Source organism: Phyllobates terribilis, unplaced genomic scaffold (assembly GCF_046119375.1).
Source record: "Phyllobates terribilis strain yellow unplaced genomic scaffold, ASM4611937v1 Scaffold_1__5_contigs__length_1240528914, whole genome shotgun sequence".
NCBI classification, from domain to species: domain Eukaryota; kingdom Metazoa; phylum Chordata; class Amphibia; order Anura; family Dendrobatidae; genus Phyllobates; species Phyllobates terribilis.
Window position 1 is genome coordinate 1,072,386,436 of NW_027362761.1, and position 20,200 is coordinate 1,072,406,635.

The 20,200-nt window shown below is 43.2% G+C and overlaps 1 protein-coding gene across 1 annotated transcript in view; it reads left to right on the forward strand.

The window, feature by feature from the left end:
• The window catches only part of SCFD2 (sec1 family domain containing 2), an 824,480-nt gene that overhangs the window by 733,376 nt on the left and 70,904 nt on the right, over nucleotides 1-20,200 (forward strand). Inside the window, exon 6 of the mRNA XM_073645498.1 lies at nucleotides 13,524-13,669. Coding sequence (XP_073501599.1) covers nucleotides 13,524-13,669 — 146 coding nt within the window. The remainder of the gene's footprint in view (nucleotides 1-13,523; nucleotides 13,670-20,200) is intronic.

Here is a 20,200-nt window from a genome sequence, read left to right on the forward strand (position 1 = left end):
CTAATAGCCTCCTGCACAATTAATAGCCCCTGCACAATTGATAGCCCCACTGCACAATTAATAAATAGCCCCTCTGCACAATTAATAGCCCCCTGCACAATTAATAAATAGCCCCTCTGCACAATTAATAGCCACCTGCACAATTAATAAATAGCCCCCTGCACAATTAATAACCCCTCTGCACAATTAATAGCCCCCTGCACAATTAATAAATAGCCCCCTGCACAATTAATAACCCCTGTGCACAATTAATAGACTTAATAGCCCCCTGCACAGTTAATAAATGTGCCCCCCCCGGCTGAATCTTCGGTGTCTTCAGCTCCATAGTCACAGGAGCACTTACCACCCAGGGTGTTATGCTGCTGGCGTCACTCTAAGCCGACAGTGAAAGCTTCAGACACAAGTACAATTGAACACTGGGAGCTAGCATGCTGCAGCTTCTCTGAGCGGGCTGTCAGTTTGGCGTCGGTTCAGAGAATGGCCGAATCCTGATCCGGGGGGCAGCAGAATGCAGCCACCGGGGGGGGGGGGCGACACCTCGGACTGCTGCATTAGGCGGCCCAACAGCGCCCCCCTGCCGGCTGCGCCCGGGGCACATGCCCCGCCTGCTCCCCCTATAGATAGTGTTTCACGCCCCAGCACGCAACATGAAAATGCGGATCCTGGCTAGGTATGTGTACTCGTGTTAGCTGGGCGATACGCCTCTGCAGACGGCATGGCACCGCTGTACCGGGCAGACCAGGACCAGCTATTGCAAGCATGAGTGAGGGAGACCAGTCCAACGATAAACTGCTTTTTGCTGAACATGAACTTGATAAGAACTATGTACATCAGGCACAATTCTTCACAAATGTTTCTCTTGCATTAAGAAGACATGGGTACTTCCCGGTTACATTTAATGACACGTCATTTTCCTTGCACTTCATACTCTTGCGCCTTAATACAAAGCAGCAAACGATTATGGGAGACTTCATCTTCCCTTGTGAGGGCTGCACAGGTCAAGGAGTAACACTATGGCCGCTAGCAGTTACTCTCCTTTCCCAACTGACTAATGAGGACCCCACTGCTTGAGATACGTCAGTACGACTCCTCACTTGAATCTCGAAAGTTCACTGCCCTCCGTAGAAGAATTTAAGTCCCAATATGGGGACCATTGCTTCCTTCCAATATACACACTTGAGCTTCCTTTCATCGTACATAACTGTTCACTAAGAGCCCTTTCTAATATAATTCCTTCCCGGTTATCAATCCCCTTTATGTGGGCCTTCTACTTCCCCTTGGGTTCAGTTCCGTACTATTTAGGTGGCATCCCTGGCCTGCGTTCCAATCTGGCAAATGTCTTTTTTCGTTCATTTGGTCCTTAAGACGTTTTATCTGATGTGGTTCTCCCTCTTCGCACACAACACACTGAAACATGTCAGTCTGCTAACTGCCAGACCTTAGGTCTATCTCTACTGAACACTAGGCTCGATCTATCTCACTATCAGGAAGTCATCTTCTGTCTTCCCACATAGCCCCTCTCATTCTGGGCTAGTCCCAACTATTAATTCTATCTATTCTCCAACTAAGTGCATGCAAACTGTCAAACAGCTAAAATCACATTTAGGCTGCGTGCCCACTATGCGTTTTTCAAGCGTTTTTGCCTCGGAATTTCCACAGCGAAAACGCTTGGTAATACGTGCCCCATGGTCTCCAATGATAATCCGCATGTGCTGTGCACATGCTGTGGAAATTTCCGCTGTGGATTATCATTGCGGAAAAATACAGTATGTCCATTAATTTTGCGGACACGCAGCGTAATCGCCGCCATTGACTTGCATAGGACCGCGTGACATGCGCATCACTGCATCTGCACAAGCTTATATCACATGGTTCAATGTGCGGATGGTACCCAGGTCTGGAGGAGAGGAGACTCTCATCCAGACCTGGGTACCATAGAAACTGTAAAAAAAATAAATAATAATAATAAAAAATAAAGATTATACTCACCTTCCGATGTCCTCCCGGTGTTTTCTCCCCTCTGTCTGGTCTGCTGTATGGGTCGCGGTGTTGTGAAGGACCTGCCTTGACGTCATTGAGTCATGTGACCTGTCATGCAGCATTTCTGCATCGTGAGCACATAGCCTTAAACTGTGCTATCCATTATATCATAACACATATCTTCAAGGGGGATGGTGGACACCACTTCCTTACATTTGCACCTGCCTATAGAAAGCTAAATAGGTGCACAGCCAAGGGAGGCGGCCACACCCCAAATGTAGTGAATACAAAAAACTAAAGCTAAACAGAAACCATTGGCTAGCCTTCCTGTTAGTATAAATGCAATATGTAGGGGCACATTCACATTGCAGCCATTAATAGATAAAACCTTAACCTGAGAATGATGTCAGAGGGAACCTGTCACCTGAAAAGCGCTATTAATCTGCACATATGGGGTTAATTTGCAGGTGAATAGCATTCTACACCTTCCCGACGCCAACACTTAGACCCACGCTGCCGAGAGAAAATAATTTTTTTTTTCTCCCCAGCAGAGTTTCGGTTTCAGTAACCACTCTGTGTATAGTGAGTGTCACTCCCGCATGTGGCGTACGTGGTTCGTGGACCCACTGTGCCACAGAATGGACTGGAGGGGCGTAACTAAGCAGCTACCTTGGTGTTCACTGGAGCCTCTAGTGGTGAGGTAAGGCTTGTGCGTCAAGTAGCTGCCAGGTGCCTCCCCAGGCAGTAACAACTGACGCTAAAGGTCAGAAATGTAATTCAGATTGCTAGACAGGGCAGGACGGCCACTTGGGACAGGAACAGCCTGTGCAGACAGGACAGCCACTTGGACAGGTTCAGACTGTGCAGACTGGACTGCCACTGGGACAGGTTCAGGTTCCGCTGATGCGGTCACAGGGTACGGATACTGCGGACCCGGTTTCAGGGTAACGTAAGCTAGACAAGATTACAGGGACAGTACAGCATAGGGAATCTCTAAAATATACAATGAGAACACAGGATACGGAAAATTACTAATAGACTAGGGATGGGGGACCTGGCAACATACAGATGCACACACCAACACCTAACACTAAACTATAGGGGTTGCTCAGGCACTTCCCAATTGGGGAGGGTGCCTTTTATACAAGATTCCTCATAGCTATTGACTAGGAGACAACCTGCAGGTGAAGACTTTAACTAAATGTCTCCCAGCTGTTAGCTGGGGGCATTTACCATGTGCGCATGCTTCCCCTTTAAGAGCAGCGGAGCGTGCACACTAGGCACTCCACCAGGAAACAGGAGAAGTTAGGAAGCACGCCGGGACCAAACCAGGGCACTGGAGCAGTGAGTAAGCCGGCGTCCCTGCATAGAGGGGAAAGGGGACACCATGAATGGGTGCCGACCATGGTGCAACAGTACCCGCCCCCTTTACATCCTCTCTTCTTCAAGCTCCCGCTGACTCCTTTCAGAGAAGATGCAGCCAGATTCTTTTTCCTGAACTCCCACGACCTCTCAACAGGACCACGTTCTCTCCAAGCCACTGGAAGAAAGGTTACACCTTCCACCTTCTTCTTGGCCAGAATGCCTCTCACCTGGTGGACATCCTATGAGCAGAATGTAGCAGATTTGGAAACAGGGATCTTAATTTACTGAGTGTCACTTAGTCCGGCAGGAATAACTGCTCCTTTGGAAGAAACGAAGATGGACTGGGATTCCTCCTCCTGCCCGGTGGACAGTAGAGACTCGGAACATACTTCCTCCTTGACGTTGTCATCCTGGAACTAGAAGATACCTTCTCAGGGTCAATCTTCACATAGGTCTCACCCAGGATATGTCCTTGAGGAGGGGTGTTTTCAGGGAACAGATCGTTGGAACAATCGTCTGGCTGAGAAGATGGCAACACTGACTGCCCAACTGGTAGTACAGGAACCAGACACCCCTTGTGACATGACCTATCCCATTGAAGCACCTCACCGAACTTCCAATCTAGAACAGGCTCATGATTTCTCAGCCATGGAAGACCTAACAGAAGGGGGTGAAAAATATCAGCCAGCATGTAGAAAGCAATCTTCTCCAAATGGAGTGCTCTAATCTGGAGCTGTACATGTTCAGTGACAACTTTGAGTAGATTCTTCCCTTCAATGGATGACGCTCTCAGCGGATTCTGGAGGTGTCAGATGGGAATATGATACCGATCCACCACAGCTTGCTGTAAGAAATTTACCCCCAAACCATAGTCAAGAAAGGCTGTTTCATTGAACCGGATTCCTCCACAGGACACAGAAACGTTCAAAATCAGTGATGAAGAATCTGCTCTCTTACCTAGGGAAGCTTCACCCACAGGCCCTAAATTTAGGAGTTTAGACCTCTTCAGACTGTCACGAAAAAAGTGTTCCTCACTACCGCAGCCAAAGCGCACTCCTTTGGTACCACCATTTTCTGAATGCCATACTGCCAGCCTAACAAGATCGACCTGCATGGGTTTAGCCAGGACGACTGTTTCTGGAGGTTGAGGAAAGAGCAGTCTTTGGAAAGATGGAGCCAGATGTGCCAGTCTCCTTTCACGCTTCACCTCTTTGGTACGCTCTTGACACCTGAGATTAATTTGCCTATAGAGGCCGGAATGTCATGTCCAGCCAACTCGTTTTTGATCCTTCCGGATAACCAATCCCAGAAGGCGTCTACCAAAGCTTAGTCATTCCATCCACGTTCAGAAGACAAGGTGCGGTACCGGACGGCATACTGGCTGACTGACAATTCTCCCTGATGCAGTCTGAGCAGGGATGATGCAGTAGAGGAAGCATGACCAGGTTTGTCAAAGATCTTTCTGAAGACCACCAGGAAGGCCTGTAGGCTTCTTCTGCTAGGTGGGACATCAGGAATCCCACCTTAACCAAATCAGTCGGGAACTGATGGGCCAAAAGTTCATAGTGTAGGGTGCACTGTTTCAAGAATCCACGGCATTGCTTAGGGTCTCTGCTGAACTGTGGTGGAGCCGTTAAGCGAAGATTAACTCTTGGAGCATAGGTCGCAGGCAGAGTAGACTCGCCCGTAACTGGCAACTTGAGCTGGAGTGGAGGAAGCATCCGTGGTCAAAGCATCCAACCGGATATTTACAGTCCTTAAATATGACAAAAAATTTTCTTGCTGATCACGCTGACGGGAGATTTCTTAATACAGGTCCGAGGCCTGGGAAATCTTGAGATCAGCGGGATCCATGGCCTGAGCAAACTGTCACACCCAAAGGTGGCTCACGTGGCTCACGGACCCACTGTACCACGAACTGGACTTACCGTGGAGGGGCATAACTAAGCAGCTTCCTTGGTGTTCACTTGGGCCTCTAGTGGTGAGGTCAAGCTTGTGCGACAAATAGCTGCCACTCTAGGGTGGCATATGGCGGTAGCAGATGCCAGGGTAAGAGACATTAATTCAGATTCCTAGACAGGGCAGGGCGGCCACAAGGATAGGATCAGACTGTGCAGACAGGGCAGCCACTGGGACAAGTTCAGGTACCACCAATATGGCAACGGGGTGCGGATACTGTGGACTTAGAATTAGGCTGGGTGCCTTTTATACAAGATGCCTCCCAGCTATTGGCTGGCAGACAACTTGCAGGTGAAGACTTTAACTAAATGCTTCCCAGCTGTTAGTTGGGGGAATTTACCATGTACGTGTGCTGCCCCTTTAAGAGCAGGGGAGCATGTGCGCGTTGCCAGGATGCAGTGCGGCGTGTACCGGAGAAGACAGGACGCATGCCGGGATCACGCCGAAGGGCCAGGGCGGTGAGTAAGCTGGTGTCCCTGCATGGAGGAGGAAGGGGACACCATGCTGGGGTGCTGGCCATGTTGCAACAGTGAGCAGTAGCGGCAACCACGCCCCCGCACTGACAGACAGCAGCTGTCAGGGCCGGTTGTCAGTCAGCCTTCCCTGACAGATACATGTCCCACTTTAATGTGTTCTGAATACAAAACTTGCCTATTCAAGTCAGTGGGTCTATGAAAAAAATGGACATTACATGTATGACCTTTATGTGGATGCTATGAGAAAAATGGATGAAACGGGGATAGCAAAAACAGACCATGACACAGATTAAAAATAAAATCGGCCTGTTCTTTCAAGGATGAAACATGGAAACAGATGTGTGAATAAGTCCTTAAAGGGAGGAAAAGTAAAATATACTGCATCATGTAAGAAAAGATGCCTCTCTCTCCAACAACGGCAGCATTAACAAAGTATTCGATGATTGCTGCCGGAGGGTCATGCCAGCCTACTGTCCTGCAGTGGATAGGATGGTGTGCAGATGAGAAGGTTTAAGTTGAGCCAGGTTTTCCTGTGGCCTGTGATAGATAGTGATTGCGATTTATTACTTATATCCCCACTTGAACAGCTTATAGTAAGTGACCAATTCTTTTAAATGTCACCAGCTGATTATTTTACAGTCATCCAGCACGTGCTTTCCCATTAAAATATGTCCTGAAATTTCCGCTACTAGCACATTCAGTTTATTTCTGTAGCTCGTAATATATATACGGAAATATAATGCACCCAAACAACTCTGCATCTGTCTAAACAACTCCGTCTCCTGATTTCTATTAAAAATGATGGAGATTATTGTGCTGCCCGTGTGCTCCTAGAAACCTCCTCATGTCATTTATATTTGGTAGAAGGCTACCACTTAACACAACACGAATGTGTAATTCTGATGCGGATGAAGGCTTTTACTTTTCAAATGCATTGGGTGAAGAGGAAAGTCTTCATAGAGTGCTCGAGTAGTGTTTTATCAAAGTGTATTGACATTGTGCATTAAATCAGCGTGTCTTAATGGGGGCTCGGAGCATTTTTGAGCAGTCGTTTCATTGTGTAAGGCCCACACCTGGCTCAACATGCATAGGCTGCAGCGTAATCAAATCATAGTATGCCTCTGTAGGTCACGCTACCAGGCCCGGCTAGAACCGTGTGTGTTTTGGCAAGGATTCAATCAAACCAAGACTGTCTCACGCGACCCTCCTCCAGTCTTGGGAATTCAGTGTTTCAGTATGAATCCTATAAGACCTATTACTGGCTTACGGTAACACATTTTCAGTTTTTCTTGCTTCCCGTGCCAGATAGTCTGGAAAGAGACATTTATAACAGGGTGTGGCGGTCTTTCATCACCTTGTGGCTTTTAAGTTGAGGCTTTTGATTTCTTTAGAAGCTGAAATTCAGCTGAGGATTTGTTTTGGGATTTCATGAGCCAGGTCTGGGCCAGGAGCCGATTTTGCAACAAATCAGACTTCAAAATAATAATTTCAGTATTGGTTTTCCCTCTCACGCTTTATTACATCTCAGGGCACTAGACAAGTTTCCTACAGACGTATCTTCCTGCCTTGTTACATTAACAGCCACAGTATGGGTTTAATTTGGATTCTTCACCCGTGCAACGTCCAGACTGTACATTCTGTACTTTGCTTTCATGTGCCCGTGTGCCGGCAGATGTACAGTCCAGACCATTCTCACACTGGACAGGATTTACAAGAGAAGACGGCCACGTGAAATGTCCCGTTGTGTTTCTAATTGTTCTTTATTTCCATTCCAGCATCTGTAACGGCCAGTGATTAAGCAGAATATGCTATAAACAGATTTACTGTAGCTATACTGACCAAGACATGAGTAGTCAGGTGGCAGGAGCATGGGGGAGAGTGGGCCACAGGACCGGTGACCTAGCTGTCAAATTCTCTGGAGGTGCACTTACTGTGTCCCTGCACCGCTACTTTTGCAGCAGCACAGGGGGCATTAAGTCCTGGCCCAGCGGTCAGCGAGCTAAATGAGTAGATTGAAATCTAAGTCAGTGTCTCTGCACCGCAGGCTCCTTTGCATAGCACAGCGGTCAAGAAGAGTTTGTCATCTCTGCATAGGCAATAACTGAGGTAAACTTACAGTATCATAAACTGAGTTATGTCATCTCAGTCGCTGTTTATACAGAGTGTTTCAGCTAATGACAAACTCATCATGACTGATGCACTCTCCTTAGCAGGGCTGTGGAGTCGGTAAGCCAAACCTTCGACTCCGACTCGTCAATTTCCATGACACCGACTCTGACTCCCTCATACATGGCCCATGTTTAAGTGATGAATTTACGGTAGGACACATTTTTCTCAGCTAAAAGTCTAGACTCTTAGATCAGGTATTACCACACAAAATTTTTTACCAGGATATATTATGATTACCCAGTAAAACATGAAGTACCAAAAATAATTTAAAAATAAGTAGATCAGGTGTAGGACAGACATTTATAGGACATTTCATAACTTTCCCAAATTCTTCTGAAAAAATATTCCCCACAAACTGCATTGAACTACTGTACCCAATTTATTATATACTAGCTGTACTACCCGGCTTCGCCCGGGTTAATAACTGCTGTTAGCAAAATAGAATGTGTTAACAAAAATTTATTCTCCACACAAAAAACACAAAACAATTAGATAGAAAGTTCATTGGCTCTTGAGGAAGCAGTTCTTGTTCTCTTGTCTGCAAGCCTCGCTTCCCTCTTCTCAGAAAGTTCATTGGCCCTTGAGGAAGCAGCTCTTGTTTTCATGTCTGCAAGCCTCGCTTCCCTCTCCTCAGAAAGTTCATTGGCCCTTAAGGAAGCAGGTCTTGTTCTTATGCCTCGCTTCCTTCTGCTCAGAAAGTTCATTGGCTCTTGAGGAAGCAGCTGCTGTTGTCATGTGTGTCAGCCTTGTTTCTCCGTCTTCACATTTTTCATTGGCCCGTAATGCAGCTTTTCTTTTCAGATCAACTGACATTCGTGCCATGAAATTCCTTTTCTAATGAGGCATTATTGTGGTAAAAATAGTCTGTAACTGGCAGTTTCTATATCCTCTTACATAGAAGTAATGTGACTGACATCAGCCTTTCCACCAACACACCCTAACTGACATATTATTACCTTACACAAGCTTTGTTATACTGAGAATGTCCTTTGTTGTCTATATTAACCAATCACAGCTCAGATTAATTAACTGTAGCAAAATCATAGAATGATAGAATGGTAGAGTTGGAGGGGACCTCCTGGGTCATCTGGTCCAACCTCCTGCTCAAAGCAGGATTCACTAAATCATCTCAGACAGATATCTGTCCAGCCTCTGTTTGAAGACGTCCATTGAAGGGGAACTCGCCACCTCTCGTGGCAGCCTGTTCCACTCATTGATCACTCTAACTGTCAAAAAGTTTTTTCTAATATCTAATCTGTGTCTCCTCCCATTCAGTTTCATCCCATTGCTTCTAGTCTTTCCTTGTGCAAATGAGAATAAAGATGATCCTTCTACAATGTGACAGCCCTTGAGATATTTGTAGACAGCTATTAAGTCTCCTCTCAGTCTTCTTTTTTGCAAGCTAAACATTCCCAAATCCTGTAACCGTTCCTCATAGGACATGGTTTGCAGACCGGTCACCATTCTGGTCGCTCTTCTCTGAACTTGCTCCAGTTTGTTGATGTCTTTTTTTAAAATGTGGTGCCCAAAACTGGACGCAGTATTCCAGATGAGGTCTGACCAAAGAGGAGTAAAGTCCGATAATGACTTCACATGACCTAAACTGTATGCTTCTGTTAATACTTCCCAGAATTCTATTTGCCTTTTTTGCTGCTGCATCACACTGTTGACTCATGTTCAGTCTATGATCTATTAGTATACCTAAGTCTTTTTCACATGTACTGTTGCTTAGCTCTATTCCTCCCATTTTGTATATGCTTTTTTCATTTTTATTGCCCAGATGTAGTACTTTGCATTTTTCCCTGTTAAAAACCATTCTGTTAGTTACTGCCCAGTGCTCCAGTTTATTTAGGTCTTTTTGAATCGTCTCTCTCTCTTCTCTAGTATTAGCTATCCCTCCTAGCTTTGTGTCATCAGCAAATTTAATCAGTTTACCCTCAATTCCTTCATCTAAATCATTGATAAAGATGTTGAACAATACAGGTCTCAGGACAGAGCCCTGTGGTACCCCACTTGAGACATTCATCCAACTGGATGTGAAGCCATTTACGACCACTCTTTGAGTCCGATCACTAAGCCAGTTATGAATCCACCTAACAGTTGCCTTGTCCATTCCGTACTTGGTAATTTTTTCAGTAAGGATGGTGTGAGATACTTTGTCAAATGCTTTGCTGAAGTCAAGATATACTATATCTACAGCATTTCCCTGATCCACCCAGTCAGTGATTCTGTCATAGAAGGAAATTAAGTTAGTCTGACATGACTTGTTAGTTACAAACCCGTGCTGACTCTGGTTAATCACTTCATTCTTATCCAGGTACTTACATACATAAATAGAAGCTGAGCTGTGATTGGTTGCTATTGGCAGCTTGATAAATCTTTGTGAGATGAGTTTTGTGTGTGCTGAGGGTGGTATATGTGTTCAAGCACGTGGTAGTGTGTGGCGCATTTTATGTGTGTGTTCATATCCCAGTGTGTGGTGAGTATGAGTATCCCATGTCGGGGCTCCACCTTAGCAACTGTACGGTATATACTCTTTGGCGCCATCGCTCTCATTCTTTAATTCTCCCTTGTTCACATGTGGCAGCTGTCAATTTGCCTCCAACACTTTTACTTTCACTTTTTCCCCATTATAATAATAATCTTTATTTTTATATAGCACTAACATATTCCGCAGCGCTTTACATACATTATCGTCGCTGTCCCCATCAGGGCTCACAATCTAGATTCCCTATCAGTATGTCTTTGGAGTGTGGGAGGAAACCGTAGAACCCGGAGGAAACCCACGCAAACACGGGGAGAACATACAAACTCCTTGCAGATGTTGTCCTTGGTGGGATTTGAACCCTGGACCCCAGCGCAGTGGTGCTAACCACTGTGCCACCGTGCCGCCCGTAGATAGGGGCAAAATTGTTTGGTGAATTGGAACGCGCTGGGTTAAAATTTCGCCTCACAACATAGCCTATGACGCTCTCGGGGTCCAGACGTGTGACTGTGCAAAATTTTGTGTCTGTAGCTGCGACGGTGGAGATGCCAATCCCGGACTTACACACATACATACATACACACACACATTCAGCTTTATATATTAGATTTTAGGAGTCGGTCCATTTTATACCGACTCCGACTCCACCAAAATGGGCTCCGACTCCAACTCCACAGCCCTGCTCCTTAGGTAGCCACAAGATGACAAAAGCTCCACTTTGTCATTTGTCGCTGCCTACGCAGAGTGCAAAAGCCGATGAGCTCATTTCGACTCACGTTGAATCGATTCAATCATCTCTACTTTTCATTTTTGACTTTTTATAGGATTTCGGCAAGAAAAAGAAAACAAAGAAAGTAACTGGAGGGTCAAAGGGCAAACTAATTACATTAGTATTTTCATAAAATACAATACATGTGATCGTATGTGCATTCACAGCAATTCCACATGAATCTCATCTACAAAATCCACGAGTTACATGTAGATTACTCACAGATATCACCCTATGCATTGCGAGGGTCAAAATCCCCACATAAATGCTTCTGTTTTAAAGGGGTTGTCTACCATTTATTTATTTTCTTGCTTTTATATAGCGCCATTAAATTCCACAGCACTTTACAGACATCATCACTGTCACCTTTGGGGCTCACAATCTAAATTCCCTATCAATATGTCTTTGGACTGTGGGTAGGAACCACAGGAAACCCACGCAAACACGGGAGAACATACAACTTGTTGATGTTGTCCTTGGTGGAATTTGAACCCAGAACAACTTCCCAAATTCCCCATGTCCAAATGTAAAACAAAAATAGCAGATTCTCACTGCCGTCCCTGGTGATTTCACAAGACAGTCTTAGTGTCCGTTTACGCTAAGCTGCTGTGCTGACAGCCTCAGGAACTAGGGCAGCACTCATAGAAATTCTTTGCATGGCGATAATTAATTACCACCAACATGTGAATGAAGAAAGTGCTGTCTACTGTTTCTGGAGCTTGTTACGTAGATCCTTGGCAGAAGGAACAGAAGATACTAACATACACAAGCCTCTGTACGTCTACCGACACAGCACTCGCTAGCGATAATGGCCACATGATCGGCAAGAAAACCACAATAGAAGGCATCAGGGAATATAGCTCTATATACAGTACCACATGAAATAGAAAATGGACCGGAGTGTTACTCTAGGTGTCATCCACAGCAGCACTAAAACATTGACCGCCACACTGCCACCATAGCCGTGCCATAAAATGACAGCTATGACCGGCCACAACTACAGGACAGAAAGGATGGGCACCCGAAAATGGGGTGCTTTGGACAGCCCTGTGCCTGTAAATGTTATGAAATACCAATACAACCATGAATGACTTAATGAATCCATTGTTGCTCCAGTGCTGTCACTCAGGTACTCCCAGACGGTCTCTGTTTACCTCTCTACAGCGTATGCCTTTTTCCCATGTGACCACTGCAGCCAATCAGGGTATTGTTCTGTCTACATCAGCTTTACCACTGAGGCAGTGATCAGATGGACAAGTCACACTGGTAGGTGGCACAAGATCACTGCAGAGAAGTTCAAAGAGACTGACAGAGAGTACAAGAGTGGTGATGCGCGAGAAATAGGATTCCTCATGTAAGTTATGGTAATTTTGTTATTTTATGGTATTTACTGACTTCAGCTAAGTTTTTGTTGAACCTAGACAACCCTGTATAAGCTGACATATTCATGTATATTCTCTATTGTTAAAGGGGACCTGTCTTGGTACCTAATCCGCAGGCAGGATGTTATAGAGCAGGAGGAGTTGATCAGTTGAATTTATATTTTTGTGGGAAAAGTTTCATTAAATATGGCATTTTATTAATTGGTATTTTTATAAATCTGATTCCAGTGGGTGGTCCTATCAGAGATTGACAGTATTCACTGTATGATTGTGCATGCAGAGACAGCTGTCAATCACAAGTTGTAACACCCACTGGACTCATATGTATACAAGCATCAGGGATTTCAATGAAAAAAATGCAAGTTATACTTAATCTTTTCTCACCAACCTTTATATCTTTCTGCTCAGCTTCTCCTTCTCTCTATCTTAATGTCCACAGATAGGACTGTATGTACAACATGACAGGTTCCCTTTAATGAGAATCTGTCAGTAGGATCAACCCTCCTAAGCCGTCTATATGGGAATGCAGATCATAGAAAATTGAATAGAATGATACCTGGATATGTGTGATCTGATGGTTTACTCCAGAGAAATCCTCTTTTTTCTTATATGTAATTGAGCTGTTATGATCTATGGGCCGGACATAGCTCTCCTTGAGAATCTATGAGCTAATTTTAAATGAAAGGAGGCATTACCAGTGTGAGACATGTAGATCAGGAGAGCAGACTGTCAGTCATTATATGTCTCACAATTGTAACTATCTCTTTCATTCAAAATTAGCTCTGGAGCCAGATTCTCAGTGAGATCGGGGACAGACTATACTTTTCCTATGTTTAGCCAATTCAATGTAATCAATATGACCCGACGTATATATTTCTAAAAAGCGCCAACCAGTGATGGGACGGAACTGGGAATAACAGAATTTTGTTTTCTTACAGGATGTGAATGTTCATCTGAGCTGACCTTGGAGGAGTCTACAGCAGTGGTAGATAAAGTGTTTGCCACTTTGAGGGATCTTAGCAGGATTCGTTTCCACTTGAAGTTGTTCAGTTCCATTCATGTACCCGGCAGCAATATTCAGCAGGTGAGTGCTGCACTATGGGTGTGTGGGTGTAAATGCCCTACACAAAACATTTGCAGTGTTCTAAATGAGAATTTAAAAAATAAAAATGTGCATTCTGTCTATGTATACTGTGATTGTCTCTATGGATTCCTCCATTTGGAACGCAAAGGATAAAATGTGCAGCTAATCCACCTCATTTCTGCCCCGTAGTCCAAGTGATTTTTGTTTTTAAGGATTTTGTGGGGAATATGACCTGTGTGCATATACTCAATGTCCCGATTCATCATGAACACCACAGCTCGTCATGAATTAGAAGATCAGTGGCATCACGCCATGTCACGCCCCAGCTCTGCCTATTTTGTCGAAGCTGGGCGAAATGATCAAAAGTTACAAAATTCTTGTGTAAATCCTTGTTGCACAAACATTTTTGCTACTTTTCAGAGCGATTTATGCCAGAATTCTGGCTTAATTGCTTTGATGAATTGGAGCCTGAGGCTGCGTGCCCACAATGAATTTTTGATACTGTTCATCTTTGCTGCGTCAGAAACACAGTGTCTTACAGTTCCAGCAAAGTGGATGGGATTAATAGAAATCTCCTGCCCACTGCGCTTCTTTTTACTTAGTGTAATCTGACCTGCATGGCGTGTTTCAAATCCATAACATGTCAATTTCTCTTGTGGATACGCTGAGTTTTCTGTGCGGATTTTCCCCAAAGACTTACATTAGATGCAGAAAATCCACAGGTAAAAAACTCACATATGTTTTAGTGGATTTCTGTGGTAACAAAGCTCGTTAAAGGGTCGATATTGACTTTTCTGATTGCTACTTATTTGTATTTACTCGTGCGTCAGCCAGTTAATAAACCATAACCAAAAGATGTTTAGTCTTATTATTTTTCTACATTATAAATCAATAGTAGCCCATCTTCCCCAGTAAATAAAAGCTAAATAAAGGAGTTATGTATCAAAAAGTAAATTGGCACTCACCACTGACCATACAGTAATGTTATTTTTCTGCCCGGTACATGCTAATAGGAAAGTCTTTCTTTTTATTATTATTTTCACCCACATATTCAGCCAGAAATTTCCTGCTAACTTTGCAGCCATAATATCCTCTGTAAATAAATGGATCTTATATGTGGAATCGGAGCCTTCTTCATGTGTGATTAAATAAACACAAAATTGTAATATTTGTATTTTCAGTATAAAACGTTTCTGTGATAGAATGATGCAAGTTTTGGGGTCTCATATTTTACAGTAAGTAACAAGTTGCAATGTAAGCAGTGGGATGACTAGCTTTCTAGTCATTATTTTGACAATGTTTGATCCTTTTGTCTTTCTATCTTTCTACTGGTTACATTTTATAGACCATATTTTTTTTTTACAAACAGCAAAATCTTTTCTTGATACTGATGGCCATATGGTACGCCTGCGAACACTGGACAGTTGGGTTACAGTATCACTGTGTGGTCCTGAAATACGCTCGTGCAATTGAAACCAGAAGTTTACATACACTATATAAAAAGACGCATATGAATGTTTTTCTCAATATCTGACATGAAATCAGAATAAACCTTTCCCGTTTTAGGTCAGTTAGGATTACCATCATTTTTAATATTTGCCAAATGCCAAAATAATGAGAGACAGAGAGAGAACATTTTAAGGCATTTTTATTACTTATTGCAATGTCAAAAGTTTACATACATTTCATTAGTATTTGGTAACATTGCCCTTAAACTGAATGACTTGGGTGAAACGTTAGGGATATCCTTCCACAAGCTTCTCACAATAGTTGGTCGGAATTTGAGCCCATTCCTCCTGACAAAACTGGTGTAATTGATCCAGATTTGTAGGTCGCCTTGCTCGCACCTGCCTTTTCGTCTTTGCCCCTAAATTTTCAATAGGATTGAGATCAGGGCTTTGTGATGGCCACTCCAAAACATTGACTTTATTATCCTTAAGCCACTTTACCATTTTGGCAGTATGCTTTGGATCATTGTCCATTTGGAAGACCCATTTCTGACCAAGCTTTTACTTTCTGGCTGATGTCTTGAGATGTTGTTTCAGAATTGCCACATAATCTTCTTTTCTCATGATGCCATCTATTTTGTGAAGTGCACCAGTCCCGCTTGCGGCAAAACAACCCCACAACATGATGCTGCCACCCCCGTGTTTCACTGTTGGGATGGTGTTCTTAGGCTTCCAAGCTTCTCCCGTTTTTCCTCCAAACGTAACAATGGTCACTGTGCCCAAAAAGTTCAATTTTAGTTTCATCAGACCACAGGACATGTCTCCAAAAGTTAAGGTCTTTGTTCCTGTGTGCATTTGCAAATATTAATCTGGCTTTTTTATGTTCCTTTTGGAGTAATGGCTTCTTCCTGGCAGAGTGGCCTTTCCGCCCATGTTGATACAGTACTCGTTTCACTGTGATTATTGACACAATCTTACCAGCTTCCGCCATTATCTTCACAAGGTCTTTTGCTTTTGCCCTTGGGTTGATATGCACATGTCGGACCAAAACACATTCATCTCTGGGACACAGAACCCGTCTCCTTCCTGAGCGGTATGATGGCTGGACATTCCCATCTTGTTTATACTTGCATATACTTGTTTGTACAGATGAAGGAGGCACCTTCAGGTATCTTGAAATTGTACCCAAGGATGAGCCAGACTTGTACAAGTCCACAATTCTCTTCCTGATTTCTTGGCTGATTTCTTTAGACTTTCCCATGATGCTACACAAAGAAGCAGTGTGTTTCTGGTGTGCATTAAAATACATCCACAGATGTGTCTCTAATTAACTCAGATGTTGGCAAAAAAATTATCAGAAGATTCCAAACACATGACATCATCATATGGGCAGTCCAGAATTGGATGGTGTCATTCAAGACTATAACTCGTCCCGCAAAAAAATGAAGGCCTTATACGACCATGGAGAAATAAAAAAAAGTTATGTCTCTTGGCAGGAGGGTAGGAAAACACACACAAAAAAAGGCAAAAATGGGAAAATGCTCAGTTGGGGAGGTGTTTAAGCACCACTCCAGCGTTCTGTTGGTTTTTTTTTTACCAGCTCTGGAGTGGTGCTACTAATCTAAGGTCCATGACCCCCTAATCTTATACTTTACCAGACACCGTCTTCATCTTTTATCAGCACCGCATCCGGACCTGCGGCGCCATCTTGTAACCGCAACTTCTGACTGACCGGAAATCAGAAGTAACGATCACAAGCTCTCAATGAAAGTCTACAGTATGAGAGCCAGAACCAGGCACTCATAGGCTTGCATTGAAAAGTGACTTCCGAACACTGGAACGATCTGGCAGGCCACAAACTGTTGGAGACTGACCGGAGTGGCAGGGGTGAGTATAAGACTAAGTGCAGGGACCTTAGATTAGTAGCACGACTCCAGCGCTGCAATAAAAAAAGTGCTTTAATAATTCCGTGTGCCCTTTTTATATGAAAACAAGATCATGGGACAAAGTAGGATAGATGATTAGTATTACCTTTTATTCCAAGGCTTACAAAATATGCAAAATGAAGAATATCCCCTTTTCCATGGATGATGTTACTGTAATCTTCTCTGCCTTCACAGGAACCACCATAAGGTTACCTAACAGAAGATCAGAGATAGAAAAGAATCAAAAGAAAAGTGTAGAGTAAGAAAGGGACACAGGTGCGGAAGAGAAATAATATTTAGATACAGGGCAGAGATAGGATTGTGAAGATTGTCCGGGAACTCCCAGAGAAGTTATTATATTAACATCTGCCTAAAGTCATTGCACTAACATGGTGCTCGTAATGTTCTTGTTCTGTCCTGTTTTATTATGTTTATTACTCACTTATCGCCATGTCTTCCAAATTTACTAGCTCATTGTAAGCTTTACTATATAGCAGGGTATTGTCTGCAGACACAAGCTGTTATCAAAGGTAGTAAATGCAGACAACAGCAGACGGGCATGGCGCTTGGCCGGGCATTTATGTGCCTTTGTTCTACCAAAGACAGAAAGGGGGAGACACCAAGCGCAATAGGTTCTTATCTGGTGGAGAAATTGGTCTAGGTGAGAGGTATAGGAATTGCTCACCATTTGGAGTTGTTTAACCCGCAACTGAGGAATCAAGGTATGACAATTGTCCATGGGTTGTCTGTGGTGTTGCAGCCCAGCCTTTTTCTCTTCAATGGGTCAGAGCTGCAATACCAGATACAGCCCATTGACAGGTGTGGATGTAAGGGGGTAGGCAAAGTGTATGTACTCCCCCTACAATGGAGGAAGTCAGCCTTGAATTTATCCAGTTTTTATGGTACTCTACTTTTACTTTGTTTCTGAGTGCTAGATATTTTCTTTTTTCATATCTTTATGGACAGATATGATGCTGTTCTTGAAGAAAGCTGCCATGTTTTTCAAATCCCAGACAACTCCTTTTAGTTGTTTTTGAGTCTCGGGTGTGATAATATTAATCCCAAGATGAGCTGTCCCACTAATCTACAGAAAGTTAAAGTTGATGCCTAATGGTTAAAAATTGTTTTAAAAAATGTGTACACTGGGTAAGAATAACTAGAAAGTTATCTTAATGGTCCAACACAATTTTATTTTTGGTTTCTTTTTTCTGGTACTGTCTCAATACACTGAAAATGGCAAGAAATGCCCCGTCAGCCAGTAATTCGCTATTAGTGATTGGCTAAACTGGCCATTTGCAACGTGTTTAGGTGAGACTGGTAAGTTGATCCCAGCTGAAAACGGGTATGTGTTAAAATAGGAGTTTTTCCTCTAAAAAGTCCTTTGCTTGATTTTAAAATCTGTTCATTTCTAATATATTAATTATGAGTCAAACTTAATTTGAAGCCTACATCTAAGGCCTCATGTAGACGTCCATATTTCACATACAGTACGTGTTCTGTCCATGTTTTTCACCGATCGAACACATTACAGTCTATGGGACTGAGCATATGTCCGTGTTGGTTTGTGGACCGAGTGGCTACACAAAATATAACAGAGACAAGTCAGTTTTTTAATCTGAGTCACAAATCAAACTCCTCATCGGGAACATCACAGATTGTGTGTCATCCAAGCGTTGTCCAATTTCTACTGTTTGATAGGTAGGAGAAGCTTGGATTTTTTTTTTTTTGCCTATGGGTAAAACAGATTCTACACTAATGGTAAAAACGGACACAGGGACCAAAAATGGCTGAAAATAGGATCCAGCACACTGATGATTTGTTTTCTCAGAAGATAAAAGTTGTCGAGACTCGAAACCCACCAAATAGAGACGTCCTGACTTTCAAATTACCTTCAGAAATAAAGTGGAGATAGCAGATTTTAGTCAAACAGGTATAAAAAGAGAATAAGTAGTGATATGGGGAATAAAGGCTGATTAATAATGCTTTGTCCTACAAAAACAAAGACATTCCATAGTAGTTCCAAACGTTTCATCTCTGCAGTGTCGACCGTTAAACACTTCATTGTGCACAGTATGGTCCAGACAGAAGCATTTCTAGCCTCCGCCTCTGTCCTTTTGTACAAGAGCCCCGGTCTCCTCTACGGTAAGGTGGGGATGGATATTGTGTTGAAAGATTTGGGCTTCTTGATTGTGAAATGTGTCATTGCTCCCCGCGATCAGTAGCTGAGTACTGTATGAAACACCTGCAGCCCAATGGAAGGCAAACACATTCTGATGTTTCCTGTATCCATTATTCCATTTATTTCTCTTCCCGTCCTGAAGAGTACACAGGTATTGTGTGGGTGAGCTGAAGCATAGAAGTATGCCGCTTTATGCTGGCGCTGGACGTCTACAGTCACTGTCACACAAGTACATGTCTATATTATCAACTCCTTCATATTTTATAATTGGGTCATATACCCTATATACTCGCTACTTCCCGGCCGTATTTATACTAATCCCTGGCAGGGTGGGGATATTAACCAGATGGTGCTTGAATTCTAAATTTGAGGCTAGGAAAGCAAGGTTCAGGCTGTTAAATATTGCGTGACTGGATATGAGAGCGGCCGAGGAATGCTCCATTACACAAACTCCCAGCCAGTCGCCTTGTGTTCGCGGGATGCTAAGCACATGTGCGAGAACGACCTTCAATCAACTTCAAAGAATGGCACAAATGTACACAAAAATAAGGTTTTCCTCTGCCGGTTTATATTTCTGGTAGAGTTTGCATTTTTTTCAAAGACCTCTTTGTTTTGTTATACTTATTAACCCCTATCGGACCATTTGTCCATGATTTTCCAATACCTTTTTTTTTTTTATTGGGGTTCACTTTATTCTGTGTCCATTTACTGTATATATACACAGATAAAGCAGGCCAGCCAGAACATTTCTATTCAGTCTTTACTGCATAATTAATGTATTATTTTACGTAAATAAGGTTTATTTATTATGTAATGAAAAATTAATCTATCTTCTAATATACTTTGTCTTCTTTTCTTACCAAGAGCATTGTTTTATGTAAGTGAATAGGGACATTCTTGTTTACATGCAGAGGTGACTCAATCATACCTGACTCACATAGCGGCATCTGTTATAGGAATAGAGAAAAACTGTGGCACT